This window comes from Panthera pardus, unplaced genomic scaffold (assembly GCF_024362965.1).
Source record: "Panthera pardus isolate Hobbes unplaced genomic scaffold, ASM2436296v1 HiC_scaffold_11, whole genome shotgun sequence".
NCBI classification, from domain to species: domain Eukaryota; kingdom Metazoa; phylum Chordata; class Mammalia; order Carnivora; family Felidae; genus Panthera; species Panthera pardus.
The window spans coordinates 35,117,387-35,132,609 of NW_026526666.1; the positions used below are offsets into that span (position 1 = coordinate 35,117,387).

A 15,223-nucleotide genomic window follows, 5' to 3' on the forward strand; every position below is an offset into this window, starting at 1 on the left:
GAGAGGATGTTTAAAAGACAGCCTCTCTCAGGTTCTGTTCATTTTGAGTTAATCCACTGTAAGACTATAAAAAAAAAATGAAAACATAATAGTTCTAGAATGTTATCCATAGTTATATTGACCCAGCCTTAAAAGGACTGCCTGGGCTTAATGCCTGGTATATTGTCAGCTCTCAATAAAACCTTGATGGATGTATAAACAAATGAGGGATTTTAGGTATCCAGTAGCAACAAGTAGTGTGCTTGAACATCATATATCATACATCTCAATAGAATCTATAATCCCTTTTAATATTGACTGTTTTGATACATTGAGATGGGTACATATGTATATTTCATAAAAGATCAATTGTGAGTGAGCCAACCGTGCTCTGAATATTTCCTAAACATCTCTAAATACCTTCTATACACCTTTGCTTCAGTATTTGACCAATAAGTCCTAAACCGTTCTGTGAAACAACATAGCCCAAGAATTTTTTTAAGTAATTGATGTAATACAAAGAAACCATGAGTAACAAGTGGGAGAATGTAGCTGTCTTCCAGTCCTTTGAATGAGAAAATTCCCAGAAACGTTAGGACTGCCGGAAATGCCTGGTTGTTAATGCAACTAGCCATGCAAATTCTCTTGGGCTGAAAGCCAGACATTTCCCACTCTATTTTGTGACAGCTCTACTCTGGGGAGCAAGGCTGATTCCTCCAAACCCGCAGCTGTGTAACAGACCACGATGATGCAGCCAAGATGGTCCTCAGAACCATTTCCACTCTGCCGCATGCCTTCTTCAGTAAGGGGGTGTCTGTAATAGAAGTGAAGTTGACTTTCTTTTTACTGCTGGCATCGCCTTCGTGTGCTTGTCCTGCTTTAAATTATAGATTGTCATCTCCTGAAGGCAGAGTCTGCAACTGAATTATCCTTGGGTGTCTTTCTCTTTGCCACCTCTCACTGCCATCGTGTCTAGCCCAAAGGGGGCCTCCAAAAAGGACTGTTGGATTGAACTAAACACCATTTGTGTCCAAATCCAATAATACTTACTATGTTTTGCACAAAATGGAATAATTATTTTGGGAAATGGCAAAAGTCAGAAATGGCACGTTAGAGCAGGGACTTGACTTCCCAGATCTTCCAAGCCATGTAGGACTCATAGATATTATCCAGAGTCTAGGGTCTCTCGGGAATTTAGAGTGTCTATAGAGGGTTTCGGTGCTTTCTCCTTTCCCTTCTGGCTTGGGGCACAGTGAGAAGCAGGAAGTACATCCCCTGGGGTTCAAAGAACACTTTACACAGCATTCTGCAGCAGTACACCACCTCCACCCTTTTAGGAAAAATGTTGGCACATAGAACTAAGCAGCCAACAGCCACATTCTCAAGATATTTGAAATGATGCTCATCTTTTAACAAAGGCTTCTGTGCACCCACAAAGAGGAAGCAAGATCTCCTCCCCTCACTGTGACTGCATCTTCCTCCTTGGGAGCCTGAGCTCTCTGAGGCGATGCCCTGCCAGGCAGGCCACATGAGCACATCCTCACAGTGCCAGTTCCAACAACAGAGGAAAGATGTTAGAGACATGTCTTCTGAATCTTTTTCTGTGTGTTCCCCTCCAAATGGGGAGCTGCACACCCTGTCTTGTGTGTATATATGTATTTCCTGAACCCAGCTATAAATAAATGGCAAGCTTTCTTATTCAGACAATAGCAACATATATGAGAAAGGAAAACAATCACTCTCACAGGAAAAGAGAAACCTGTTCTTTGTTCCAAAACACAGAAACTCTTTGTGTTTAGAATCAGAACCTTTAGCTTTTTCAAGAAAAAAAAAAAATGTATTTTTTGCTTATTACTTACAGTTACCACTTCCTAAATCCTTTTCATTTAGAAAGACTATGCCTGGCATTGCTTTTGTGTTTTCTCCTTTCCACAGTTAAACAGAACCACTCACTGCTCCAAATGGGACCTGTTCTATTATTAAAAGTCATTTCTTTTGGCACATTTTTAACCTGTCTTAAAATGATAACCATGGGACCTTGATAAATTGATTGAAAAACTTTTCCTAAGGTGGCTTTGTTAAGACATTTATTTTAAGAATAACTCTCAGTAGAATTCATTGGTGAGTTACTTTATCTATTCCCAGTATTAAATTATTTCTCCACCAAGGGTGTTATTATTCCTTTCCTGACAGTAATGAAAAAAAAAAAAAATGAAACTATCCTCAAACAATGCTATGTTGGCTACTGGCTCCGATGTCAGTAATTTTGAGAATACTCCCACCAGAAGCTATAAATTATAAATATAAGGTCCGGAAAAGAGAGAAACACCAAAGAGTGAGGAAAAGCAGTGATTACAGTTTCAAATAAATGTCAACAAAGCAAACACATAGGCACCAAGGGGGCAGGATTGTTCACTCAAGGAAGTGAGAGTGGGGGATGGGAGAGAGGGTGGAAAGAGATGGAACCCAAGTAAATAAAGCACACCACGAAAGGAAATCTACAGTCTCCATTACTCAGAAGAAACTGGGCACTTTCTGAAGTAGGCACAACCTTGGAGATTTTAGTTTGTTCCCTCACTGATAAACAAGAAGTCAGCACTGATAACGATCCCTGATAACACTTCCTCTGGAATGTACAACATTCCATGTTTCTACTTCATTGTCACCACCGGACATGCATGAGTCAGACTGCGAGGTAGGAAAATTGGCCGGGCTGCTCATGGGACCATTGAAGGTATAGTCAGGCCTATCGGTGTGATTTTGCCATGCTTCTTTCTCTTTCAACTCATCTCAGGAGGGATAGGTGATTTCTTTACCTTTGGATAAAGAATGCAGCGAATCATCTGTAGAGCAGATGGAAAACCAACTGGCAGTTATCTAGTGCTTATGAATGGTGGGAGCAACTAGCCTAATGTGATAGACTAAAATGGGCTGCCCACAATTCTCCCAGTTGATTAGAAAATCGGGTCAATGGAAATATTCAGTTTTCTGGATTTTGTTTTCTTTGTGTCTGAGCTTGACCAGGTAACAATGGCTGTACATACCATGTTTTTTAAGGATCTTTGGGAAGTCCTTGAATCACTGAGGTCCCACTTAGTAAACCTCTGGCCCAGGGAACTGTCTCCCGGTGGTCTGGAAGAAATCCTAAACTTCTCAGATAAACTGTATCTAATCCACATGAAGGATGACAGTCAGTTCTAACTGTAAATGAGCAGACTAACCATCTTGGCCCACCTTCAACAACACACAACAGAGATTCAGACGTCATGCAGTCCTATTCCCTGCACCCAGAAAGAAACATGCTGGCCAGACTGACTAAGAGAAATTGGTGAGAAGTTTTATAAATCCTAGTTTTTGTCTTGCATTTAGAGATAGCTCCACTTGTATCTTGAAGAAATCAATCTGCTTATTGAGCTTCTGAACTATTTCACTAAATCACGGGTCACAAACTGACAGAGACATGTATGTGTTCAGTTTGATATACATAAGGTTTTTTCTTTTCTTTCTCTGTTTTAATGCTTTCAGGTCTAGTTTGCCCCAGGTCCACCACTTCCTATTATCTTACATCCAAAATCATTTGGGTTAGGACCACAGGGAATAGTGTCCTATTGTACAGCATAAGGAAAAAGACAAACATTGGCCTCACTGGTTTAGCCCGGTTCACATTAACAAATGAATTGTGTTTCTTTTTCTGGATGTAGACCGTGCCTCATTTTTATACATGCAGTTGTTCACATACATAATTGTGAACATCTCAGTATACTCTTGAAGTTTGCTATATCCTTTGAAAGGGGTGAAGAAATGAATCAATTAGTTGCAAGCATATTTTGATCACCTGCTAGATGCCAAATGACTTGCAAGAAACAAAGAGGGAAAGGTGCACATTTATTACACATTGAATATGTACTAGGAACTTGTGCTAAGCACTTTACAGACATAATCTCTTTTGCTTTGTCTTTTAAAATAGCCTTCAGAATTACTCTATAGGAAATAGGCATGACATTGTCATCCCATTTTACAGTTGAGGAAAATGAGCCTTGGAGAGCTTAAGTGACTTGCTCAAGGTCACACAGTTAGTGTATAGCAGAGCATGGATTCAGACCTACCTTTCTGATTGCAGACTAGAAACTTGACCCCTACTTGGCTGGTCATGCTGCCATAAAATACTATTAGCTTATTAAGGGCTTTATATTATACATTATATTATATATATACATTATATACATTATCTTCATGTACTTTCACAATAAGTGTATCGAAGGCTATTATTATCCCAGTTTTATAGTGAGGAAACCAAGAAGTCAAAAAACAAACAAAGAGCTTAAATTTACATTTAAAGCCTAGAGCTGAGACTCAAACCCAGGGGTCACTCCAGAGTTAATGGTTTAATGTGCCCCCTCCCATACAGTGAAAGCTACTATTAATGTGTTTTGAAAGCAGCCAAAAAGAAAGTCTGCATAAGGTGTGTTTACATAGAAATTCATAATAGAAGAGAGCTACTTGGATATGCATTGTTTTTCTCTTAAATAAGCCTCTCCATTTTATTTCTGGACATACCCACTTTATAAAGAGGGCTAAGTTGAATATGTTTTTAATTTGCTGAGAGTAGTTACACTTTAGGAGTGTCTTTAACTTCTCATTTTTATACACTTTTTCTTCATTTTTATTTTTTAATTTTTATTTCATTTTTGAGAGAGAGAGCATGAGCTGGAGAGGGGCAGAGAGAAAAGGAGACAGAGAATCCAAAGCAGGCTCCATGCTGTCAGCACAGAGCCCAGCATGGGGCTCAAACCCACAAGCCGCAAGATCACAACCTTAGCTGAGGTCTGACACTCAACTGACTGAGCCACCCAGGCGCCCCAGGAGTGTCTTTAACCTCTTAAATGTCCACATATCCAAGTAGATCTAAGATTTCTCGATCAGGGCTCTAAAGAAGAACCAACCCATCGGATGACACCCTCTCTGGATCCATCCCTTTAGGGAACAATTTAAATTAAAAAGTGCAAGAGAAATGTCCAGTCAAGTCCTATAACTATACCAAACTGTACCATGTCAGGATAGGATTACATATGAAAGAAGAGTTAGTGATACCACAGGACAATAAATAATTAGTACCAAATGAGTACAGAAAAGGAGATGTTATAGTAGTTTATGTGCTGCAGCTCTGAGGTCAAGAAAGAGAGCAAAGTAAGATGATTAAGAAAGGTTTTGAGTTGCACAGATTTGGGTTTAAATCTACCTGTATGACTTTGAGCAAGTTATTTGACTTCTCTGTCAATCCTGTTTGTTCATCTATAAAATGGGAATTTTGAGACTAGATAATAAATTTTCAATGTTTTCCACGGTGCCCTGCTTGTTCTTATTGTAGTATAATTGTTTGCCAGTCTCCTCCATTAGCCTGTAACCTCTGCAAACACTGGATCTGTGTCTTACTCATCTTTGTCTCTCAGCCTTTGATACAGTGCTTAAGCTCATCCCCATTGCTGATGTTTCCTTCTGTGCCAAGGATATTCCATTATCAGATTCTTCTTGCTCTTTCCCGGCTCTTGACATATTCCACACTAGGAGAAGTGAGCAGTTGACCTGATTGGTGGGTCAGTAGGAGCTTACCATATGCCACCCTTCACATGGTATTTGGAATGAATTTTCTGCAGGGAACGTGCTGTCTCTTGCACTCTTCCATACTGTGAATCTTGCTGTCCATTGCTGCCACGAGTGAGTGGTCAAGGCTTCCAAATTCTGAGGCCTAGTAATATGAAGCACATTTCCATACAAATATTAAGGGATAAAGGGAGACCTGGCTGGAAAGGTAGATCAAGCCAGATTATGGAAAAGATATTGGTATACCGTTATGGCATGACATTTCAGCAAATTCCTTATAATGTATGGATATTGATAAAGAATGGAAAGAGTCTGCATAGCGAAGCCCAAAATATATTTAAGTTGTTGTGGGGTTGTTTTTTGTTTTCGTTTTGTTTGTTTGGTGTTTGGATATTTTTGTAGTGAGGTTGTGGTTGTTTTTTGGGTTTTTGCTTTCATTTTTTTTGAAAAGACGAGAATGAGATCAATTTTTAAATTTTGTGCAAAGTTCATTTTTGTGATTTTTTTAAACTATTTTTATAGTAAGGCATTAATAATCTCATCATTTGATGAATAGACCTGTTATATCAGGGTTTTTGTTTTTTTTTTTAACCAGGTGTGGTCTAGGGACCATCTGCCTCAGAATTACCTGGAGAGGTTTAGAATGCAAATTTTCTGTGCCTCACTTCAAATCTGGCATACCAGAATCCCTGGGGATGAGACCTAGTGAGACCTAGGAATAGGAGTTTAACATTCTCAAGTGATTTTTATGTTTATTGTATTAAGGACATCACCTGTAACAGACAGGTTAATTCAATTTAAATGTATCTACCAGAGGAAAATGGGGGGGGGCAGTTATTACTAAATCAGATTATTGACCAGAATGATTACCACTAGGGACCCTTTTTCCTATAGAGCAGGGCAGCCCTTCTTACTCAGCCAAGAATATCATCAAAACCCCCCCTGGGCCTTTGTATATGTGTCCATTTCATGTCTTATGAACAAAAACAAAAAATTATGGACAGTTTTAAAACCTTTTTAAAATTACACACAAATGCACACTTTCATAAAACAAAACAAAACAAGAAGAACCCTTCCAGCTCTTCCAAAGAATCATAGCTTCATCGAGTTTTCCTCCTGGGATTCTCAATGACTAGAGGAAATAGGCAGGAACTTGACAAGAACATTCTTAGGCATCCGTTGCAAGCTTATTCCCACACACTGCCTTCCTTCTGTTTGAAAGTGTGGGGAAATGCTCTGCTTAAACCTGCTTTGTTTCTCTTTATAGATCATGCAACAGATGAGTGACCACCGCTATGACAAACTCACTGTGCCTGATGACATGGCCGCGAACTGTATATACCTAAATATCCCCAACAAAGGCCACGTCTTGCTACACCGAACCCCAGAAGAGTATCCAGAAAGTGCAAAGGTAAAAAACCCTCCTTCCTGGCCACTGCAGCTGAATAGGCCTCCATGACAGTCTTCCTGCCTAGGGAATTTTTTCATGATGGAGTGACAAATAACAGGCACTTCCTTTTCCTCTATACACATCAAATCATTATGAAAGCAGAAAGGATAATATAGGTCACAAGGAAAGTTTGATTTAACTCACGCTTCTCATTCATGTCATTGGTCACTAATGCGTGCACAGTAGTTGAGGTGATTGTGTCTGGTATTCAGAACTTTTCAAATAAGTACTTAGATCTCCCAAGTCTGTGCTCCAGCTCTGATTACACATACCTCCCCACACTTAAATACCCATTAAGCATAGATAGCTACAATTAGATGCTCAACTCGAATTGTTTTCAGACAAATGTGAGCTGCCCTTCCTCAAAACGTCATTAGCTTCTTATGGCAGAGAAGTATGAATGACCCAGAGGTGGGCGCTCATTGTCAGGGCTACAAAAAGAAGGGCTTTGGGCTGCACATCCCAGGTAGCAAAGGATCAGAAAGAGCAAAAAGAAAATATACTTGCAGTCAGGCACCTACCTGTCCCTCTAAGAGCCTCTGCATTTACGTGCCAACAAGGGAATTGTCCCTTGATATGGAATTCTTTCTGGTCTTAGAAGATGTTCCTTTGTCTTTCAGGGCATTCTGCCAGTCTCATTTGTATACTTTAGCAACTGCAGTTTACTTTAACCACGGAGACACAACAGTGCTCATCCATAGACCCTCCACATGTCCATATCTGTTTTAGGCATTTCAGCATCTTCAGCTCTGCCTGAAGGAATAAGATATTCATACTGAGCATTACACAAGAGCCTTTGATAACCACTCATCTTTTTTTACATCTAACTTAAAATTTTACATCTTTAAACATTTTAGAAAATGTTTTGGCTATCTTTTAAATATGTGATATTGTGTAATTACTAGGCTTATCTTAATTAGTCACCTTCTTGGCAGATTAAAAGAAAATGGTGGGGAGATACATAGATGATTTCTCTGTTTCCATGGCGGAAAGTGTGACGCTGAGGAAACTATAGGACCCCTTACCTCATACTGGGGCTTAACCAGCTCTCAGATGAATAGTGGGTCTCATATTTTATTGTGCCTCAGGTTTGTTAAAAAAGCATGTTCCTAGATCTAGAATCTGCACCCTAGAATCCTAGAATCTGCAATACCAACAAGTACCTAGGTCACCACACTCACTTGGAGAAACACAGCTCCAGATCGTTCCTGCTTCTCCAGCCACAGTGATCATCTGACAACCAGACGATGATTAACCTCTTCTGGATTCAGTCCTGTGTCTATCAACAGTAACGATGATAGCATCCATGTTCACTGAGGCTTCCCCTGCTCCAGGCACTGGGCCAAGTGCGCTGCGTGCATTATCTTATTGATTCCTTACTGCGGCCCTGGGAGGGCGCTCTTGCTACTCTAATTTTACAGAGTAGTAACCCAAGGCTAAGAGGGGACATGGCATTTTGGTTGAAGTCACACTTGAGGTGGTGAGTTGACAGAACTGGGTTTGGAGCCCAGCTCTGGCTCCAGCACTCTTAATTAACCACTGTACTGAATTTTAAGGAGCAAAGTGCTTCCTGAAGAAGCATGGTAGATTGCTTTTAGACAGTGTGTTTTCAAGGGATTTTGTTGTTGTTTTTTTTTTAAATGTGCTTTGTTTGATCATCAGAGAACAATCTGTGGACTGTTAATTTGAAGTTTTGACACATGCTTTCTATTAGTGTCAAAAGATGCTATAAAATTCACACCTGTAATTTAAAAGCAGTTTGACCTGAAATACTTCATTTAAATTCTGTTTTGTCAGGTTTTTCCAGTGGTGTTGGTAAGGAAAGAAACATTAAAGTACAGTTAAGAGGGTTTTAAAGTGTGGAGAGGGAGAGTACTATTGATGCTGAAAACACTGCCACCGGCTTTCACGTATCGCTCAATCTCCCAGTGACAACGGCAGAACGAAGGCATCTCTAGTAACAACCACATTTTTGACACATCTTTGCCTTTGAGGTTAAAGCATAGAGCTAGTGGTTAACCAGTGCTGCTAGCTCCATCAGTATGGCTGTGGGCACATATGTGGTCTAGATTGCATGCACATCTTGGGGTTACATGGCTGAGATGCCTAAACTTGCAAGCCACATTAATTCTCTGCACTAGGCAAGGAGGTGGGGGTAGGGTAAGACAGAGGCAGAGGCACAATCCTTCTTCTTTACCTTTCCTTGATTCCTGCTGCAGGTTTATGAGAAGCTGAAGGACCATATGCTGATCCCCGTGAGCCATTCTGAACTGGAAAAGGTGGATGGGCTGCTCACATGCTGCTCAATTTTAATTAACAAGAAGGTAGACTCCTGAGTTGAAGTCCCTCCCTTGTAGCCAGCAATACTGCACTCACAAGGCCGATAACTGTACCACTCCTATCGTGTTCATTGACAATCTACTGTGCCACTGTGCTACTAACTCTGGTTTACAAAAGTCTGATTCCAAGTTTGCTTCATTCTGCACCACCCCCCCCCCCCCCGCCCCTTGCGGTGGTACCTAAGCCGTGGGTTTTGCTAAATGAATTAAGCAATCTAGAAAATATAGAGCTAATGAATTATTGAACTGTGATTAATAATAGTAAAGAAACACTCATTTTAGTGTTTGTATTATTGGTGTGAAATATATATATGCTGTTTAGTTGCCAATATATGCTAAAGGGTATCTTCTTGATCAGTCAGATAGGCTGGGTTGTTTTGTGTTTTGTTTTTTGTTTTTCTCTGTATCATTAATCATCTTTGGTTCCTGAAAAATTCCCTCGTTCCTGGATCCTCTCCGTTTCCTTCTTTTTTTTTTTTTTTTTTTTTTCATCTGAACTCTGGAAATTTTGTTTCCAGTTATTTTCTTTTGCCTTTCCCACTTCTATTACCTTAGGTAAAATCCACGGTCTTGCCTTCTGGATACCTTCCTGCAGGCCTCCCCCATCTGCCACATCCGTCTCCTCTGGCTCGTGGCTACGTATTTGGCCACCACCTCCATTCTCCCCAGGAAAGGCAGACAGGTCCTCGGCAGAATTGTGACCAAAATCAGAGAGACTATTTGGGGAAGAGTTAACTACAAAGAAGCATATCCTGATGGGGTTTGCCCCAGATAACTAAATTCCATAAGTAGGACACCACAGCTAGGAAGGTAAATTCAGCTCCATAGGGTTGCTAGGATCGTAGATCAAGACACTTGGAAACACCATATGGGTACAATGTCTTAGGAAGTCTTTTAAGTCACATTCCATGAATTTTTGCTTTATCACTAGCCATTTACAGACCTTGGGGAATACTCTTATTTATTCCATCGGCTCATTTCTATTCCCACCCCCCCCCATCGTGACTCACCCTATTTCCAGCCTTCTACCCCCCTGCAATTATCCTGGTCTAACAACGTTATTTCTTTCAAAAGAGACATTGCATCTAAAAGTGATTATAGATGGTCTAGTGAGAGCCAGATGGAGCATGTACAGGAAGTGATCCGCTTGGTGCTTGAAACCGCAGACAATGGACAATTCTACTTTGAAATATCTATGATTATATACTGTGGAATTCAATTAACACTTCTTTCCTCTCTAGCTTTTAAATTACACAACCTAAAACTGATGCCAGTCTCTTACAAAGAACAATGCCGCAGTGAAGGGAGAAATCATTGTCTTTTACTTAAACCTGAAAGAAACAGCCTCTTAGCAGGCCAAGGAAATGGTACTTTCCAAGGAATGGTGACTGATCCAGGCATGTTATCAAACTTCCTAGTCATCTCCACCTTTCCGGTATTGCCTGTAGCTTGTTGTTCAAGATTAACAATCAGGGAGATTAAAAAATATGACTGAAAGTCTTGCCCTGCTTACCTATGTATTTCTAACCAATCATTTCTTAGGTTTAGTGACCAAATGGAAGTGATAAGCCTCTGAGAAAACCAAGGCATCCGTAACTACTATCTGTCTTTTTCATTTATTTGATGATCTAATGCCAGGATTTGAAGAATTCCTTTCCTCTCCTTTTTGCTTAACTTTAAATTCATTTCACATGCAGATATCTTATATAGCATCCCATGAATGAACCATATCTTAGTCACTGTCATATTTGGAATTGTCTCATCATAGGTGAATAGTATGTTTTTACCAGAGAGAAAATGAATGTTACCCACATGCTCAAGTTAATAAGGAAAAATTGTCTTCCACAATTATGGTTGCTCTTTTGGGTTAAATCTGGCTCTAAGCTGGCAAAATCAGAACTTCTCCCTGGAAGAGTTCAGCGTCTCAGAAACAATCTGGGGAAAATTAACCTAGTCAGCCACATGAAGCTTACTAGCAAGTGGTATATAATTTTTAATATCTTTACTTCTGTCATCCCCAACTGAAGAACTGTATTATAGTCGATTGCAGGTAGTTAGATTTTTCTTCTGAACAATCTGTTCTGCAGAAGGCTGTTTTCCACCTTTCCTTTCCTATGCTTGCCCTCTTTGCTCCTCTGTCTCAAGAAGTCACTTAGAATCTGTGTGCCTCTTCTACAGAATCTCATTCTATGCTATGTCAACTGACTAGGCTGTCTTCTTTGGACTCCCTACGTGATGATGTGAAAACCCAAAATATCTGCAGCATAGTAGTAGTATTTTTTGATGTTCTCATAAGCATAATGTTCTCTTTTCAGAGGAAAGATAACCTGTTATTACATAGGTTCCCCTCTGGCCCGTTGTGATTTATAAGGATAAATAAACTAACAGAAGCTGCTCTTTGACATTGTGAAGACAATAGGAATTATATTAAAGTAAGGAAAAGTTGAGTCAGAATTACTTGGTCGGTAAGATTCAATCTAATAGGGGCAATATAGAGAAAGTACATTATTTAGCATTATTTCTTCAACTCTAATGAATCGCTATAGAAATCAGCAGGCAGATCTCTAATGTGTATTGATTGCTCTTTAAGCTACTGTGAACAGATTATTAAGGCTATCTCTTCATCTCTAAGGGGGAAATAGTCTGTAGATGAATAATGTGACTTATATAGAGTTGCATGTTAGTCTTTGTAATTATTTAATCTTTAACATTCTACAGAACTCAGACATGATTTCAACACGGTGTTAGATGTGTGCATTTTGATTTGCTGACCATCACATTCCAGCCAATGTATGGTTATCCACTCTGTGTGCCAAAACCAGTAAATGCCTTTCACGGCTCTTTAGTCCAGAGAAGTTCTGCACTGATTTTGGTCTCTTGTTGTCCTGATCCTACAAGTATACAAATCACGATGGAATAAAGTGTGAATTGTACTGTGACCAACAGCATGTGTCTCTTTTTTGCAACAAAAACTGCTGTAGTAAATGAAGTCACCATTGCCTTGCTGTCAGAGATGGGAAGTTTTCTCTGTTGTCCCATAATTAGAAATACTGTGCCTGTAAATCCACTGCCATCAAAATCTTGGGTTGAAACGATATTTGAAGTGATACTTCATACTTCAGGCACTAAAAAGTGTGCATGATACCCAGGCGAGGTCAGGAGATCTTGACTTCACATGTGCTCCTCCTTAAGGCTTCCTTTGTTCCCTTTCACTCCTAACTGTGGTCAGCACATTACACGGTTCAGTCATGGAAACCATGCAACAATTTTTTCCTGTGTTCATGCAAGAGTTTGGTTTTGTTTTTTGTTTGTTTGCAGTAAGCATCTTTTAGGAAATTTGAAGATTTTTTAATGAGTCTTTTTTATTTCCACCAATTTTTTTTCAAGCTGAAAGCAGCTTTATTGTTTTCCTTTTCTGATTGTAAAAATAACCACTCACTGTAAAAGTAAAATTCAAATAATACAAAAGAAACTATAAAAATAAAAGTAAAGAAAAAATACCCAAAATTTCGTAACCTAGAGATGCTCTTCTTAATATTTTGAAGAATATCCACACATCTATAAAGAGGTACAGATATAAATGTGGAATAATTTTACATAATTATGCAGTTCAGTAGCCCGCCTCCACTTAACAATAGATTGCAGGCATCTCCCCATGTCAATAAGTAGAGATCTACATCATCAATTTTAACAGCCCTGAATATTCTATGATACGGTTGTCGAAGCAGTTCTTTCTAATTTATATGGAGTGTTATATCACAGATGTTCAGTATGCCCATGTTGCTAGTAGCCCGGGGTCTTCAAGCCGTCAAAAATGTGCTGCTTATGAGGTTTCACACACACCCAGAGTCAGTTCAATCTGGTGTCTTCTCATGGTAACTAAATGGTACGTGCACTTGCTCATTAGAAGCACAGAGTAATTAAAATTCCTTGGAGACATCATTGTTGTACCATATCTTCTCAACTTGATTAGTTCTCCCTTATCTAGGCCAGCATTGAAATGGCATGGAAGCTAAAAAGAAAATGCCAACTACCACCCTGGCACATCTGCCCAGGGCCCCCGTAGGCAATGGAACCCTCCACCTAAGTGCCAGAGTACTTACTCCTCACAGAAGAGGAAGGAGAACTTTTTAAAGGAAGAGTTGGCAGGGCTTACCTGACTGATCTTCTTCCCAGCCTTCCAGAAGAATGGCAGAAGGTAAGAATGATAAAAATCCCCTCTCGTGACAAGCTACAGATTCTGGAAATGGGACTTTTAGCTGAATGAATAATGCTGGCCAACAATATTTTTAGACAAGTGAGCACATATTTAACAAATGCGCACACTGCCAGGCTCTGGGGTGCAGCTCCTGTCTTTCCAGAGCTGGCAGTGTGGGAGGGCCAAGGAAGACAACACAAGATCACAAATGATTATGACACAAAAGAAGGTAGGGTAAGAACTAAAAAGAACAGCACCATGGTGGTTCCCAAGTAGGGGAGACCTGACGGAGGAACCAGGGTTTGATCTGGACTTGGAAGGACAGCCCTGGCTTCAGTAAGCCAAGATGGGAGGCCAGGTATTTGAGGCTGAGGAAACAGCATGAACAAAGGCATGGAGGTGGGAGAGCATAGTATGCACTTCAGAAGTGCTTCTCGTGGGGGCACCTGGGTGGCTCTGTTGGGTTAAGCATTGGACTCTCGATTTCAGCTCAGGTCATGATCTCAGGGTCATGAGATGGAGCCCTGTGTCAGCATGGAGCCTGCTTGGGATTCTCTCTCATTCTCTGTCTCTCTCCGTCTCTGTCTCTGTCTCTCTCTCTCTCTCTCTCTCTCTCTCTCTCTCTCTCTCCCTCTGTCTCTCCTTTCCTGCCCCCCTCTCAAAATAAGTTAATAAACATTAAAAAAAAATGTGCCTATCGTGTACCAGTTAACTATGCTAGACCCTGGTGACAGGACCTGCTTTGCTGGAATTCGCATTCACAGAGGAAGACAGACATTAAACAAGGGATGGCAGGTGTGATGAAGATTGTAGAAGGAGAATGGGGTGTGCAGAGCAGATGGTAGGGATAAGCAAGTAGATTTGTTGGGCTGAAACACAGGGAAATACAACAGTGAGACAATGCAGGTTGGGATGTCAAGAGTCTTGCCTGCTAAAAGGGGATATTAGACTGAATCAGCAGTCTGTGAGGATCTCCTGAAGACTTTGGGGTCAGGGAGTGATATTACTGCATATGGCAGCATCATATAGGATGATGGGGACTGAGACTGGCATTTTGCTGAGTTTAATTTCCCCCGGTTTAATTTGTCATTTAAATATCTCTTCTCACCACCAAAATGGAGCCTGAAAGCCAGGCAATTATCTCTCTATATGTATTTTCTCTCCTGAAAAACAGATTAATAACACCTTTCCCTCCCAACTCCAAAGGGACATTTTCAACACAAATGAGATAAAAAGGACTGAAGAGTTCTTTGGAAGAAAGGTATAATGTAAATATCATTATCATCATCATTATCCTCATTAACTCCTATCACAGCAAGTCTGGATCCCATCAAAATGTCATCTTCTATTTGAAACATCAATCACTGCTCCAGAAATAACAAGATTTTCATCATTGATGCCTGTAAGCTAGCCTGACAGCTTCCATGGTGAATTCACAGGTTTCCTTGGTAGCCGACATGGCTGTTCTGAAGACATAGTTGCATGAGGCAACTGTTGGCAAATCAGAATGTTCCCCATCTCCCTTCCCCCTCCAAACATTCATTTCTAACTCAGTGAAAGCTGGCCACTTATAGCACAAGATAACTGAGGTTATCAGCCTTTTAGGAGAATGTGTAAGAGCCAAATATGTTACTGTCACTATAAATAAGTACAAGA

At 40.2% G+C, this 15,223-nt stretch overlaps 1 protein-coding gene across 12 annotated transcripts in view; it reads left to right on the top strand.

Moving 5' to 3' along the window:
• DDAH1 (dimethylarginine dimethylaminohydrolase 1) overlaps positions 1-12,308 on the top strand; it is a 241,762-nt gene extending 229,454 nt beyond the window's left edge. For all 12 annotated transcript variants that reach the window (XM_053893063.1, XM_053893065.1, XM_053893059.1 and 9 more), the window contains 2 exons: positions 6,848-6,991; positions 9,250-12,308. In XM_053893063.1, coding sequence (XP_053749038.1) covers positions 6,848-6,991; positions 9,250-9,366 — 261 coding nt within the window. In that variant the 3' untranslated portion in view covers positions 9,367-12,308. The remainder of the gene's footprint in view (positions 1-6,847; positions 6,992-9,249) is intronic.
• Positions 12,309-15,223: the final 2,915 nt, after the last annotated feature.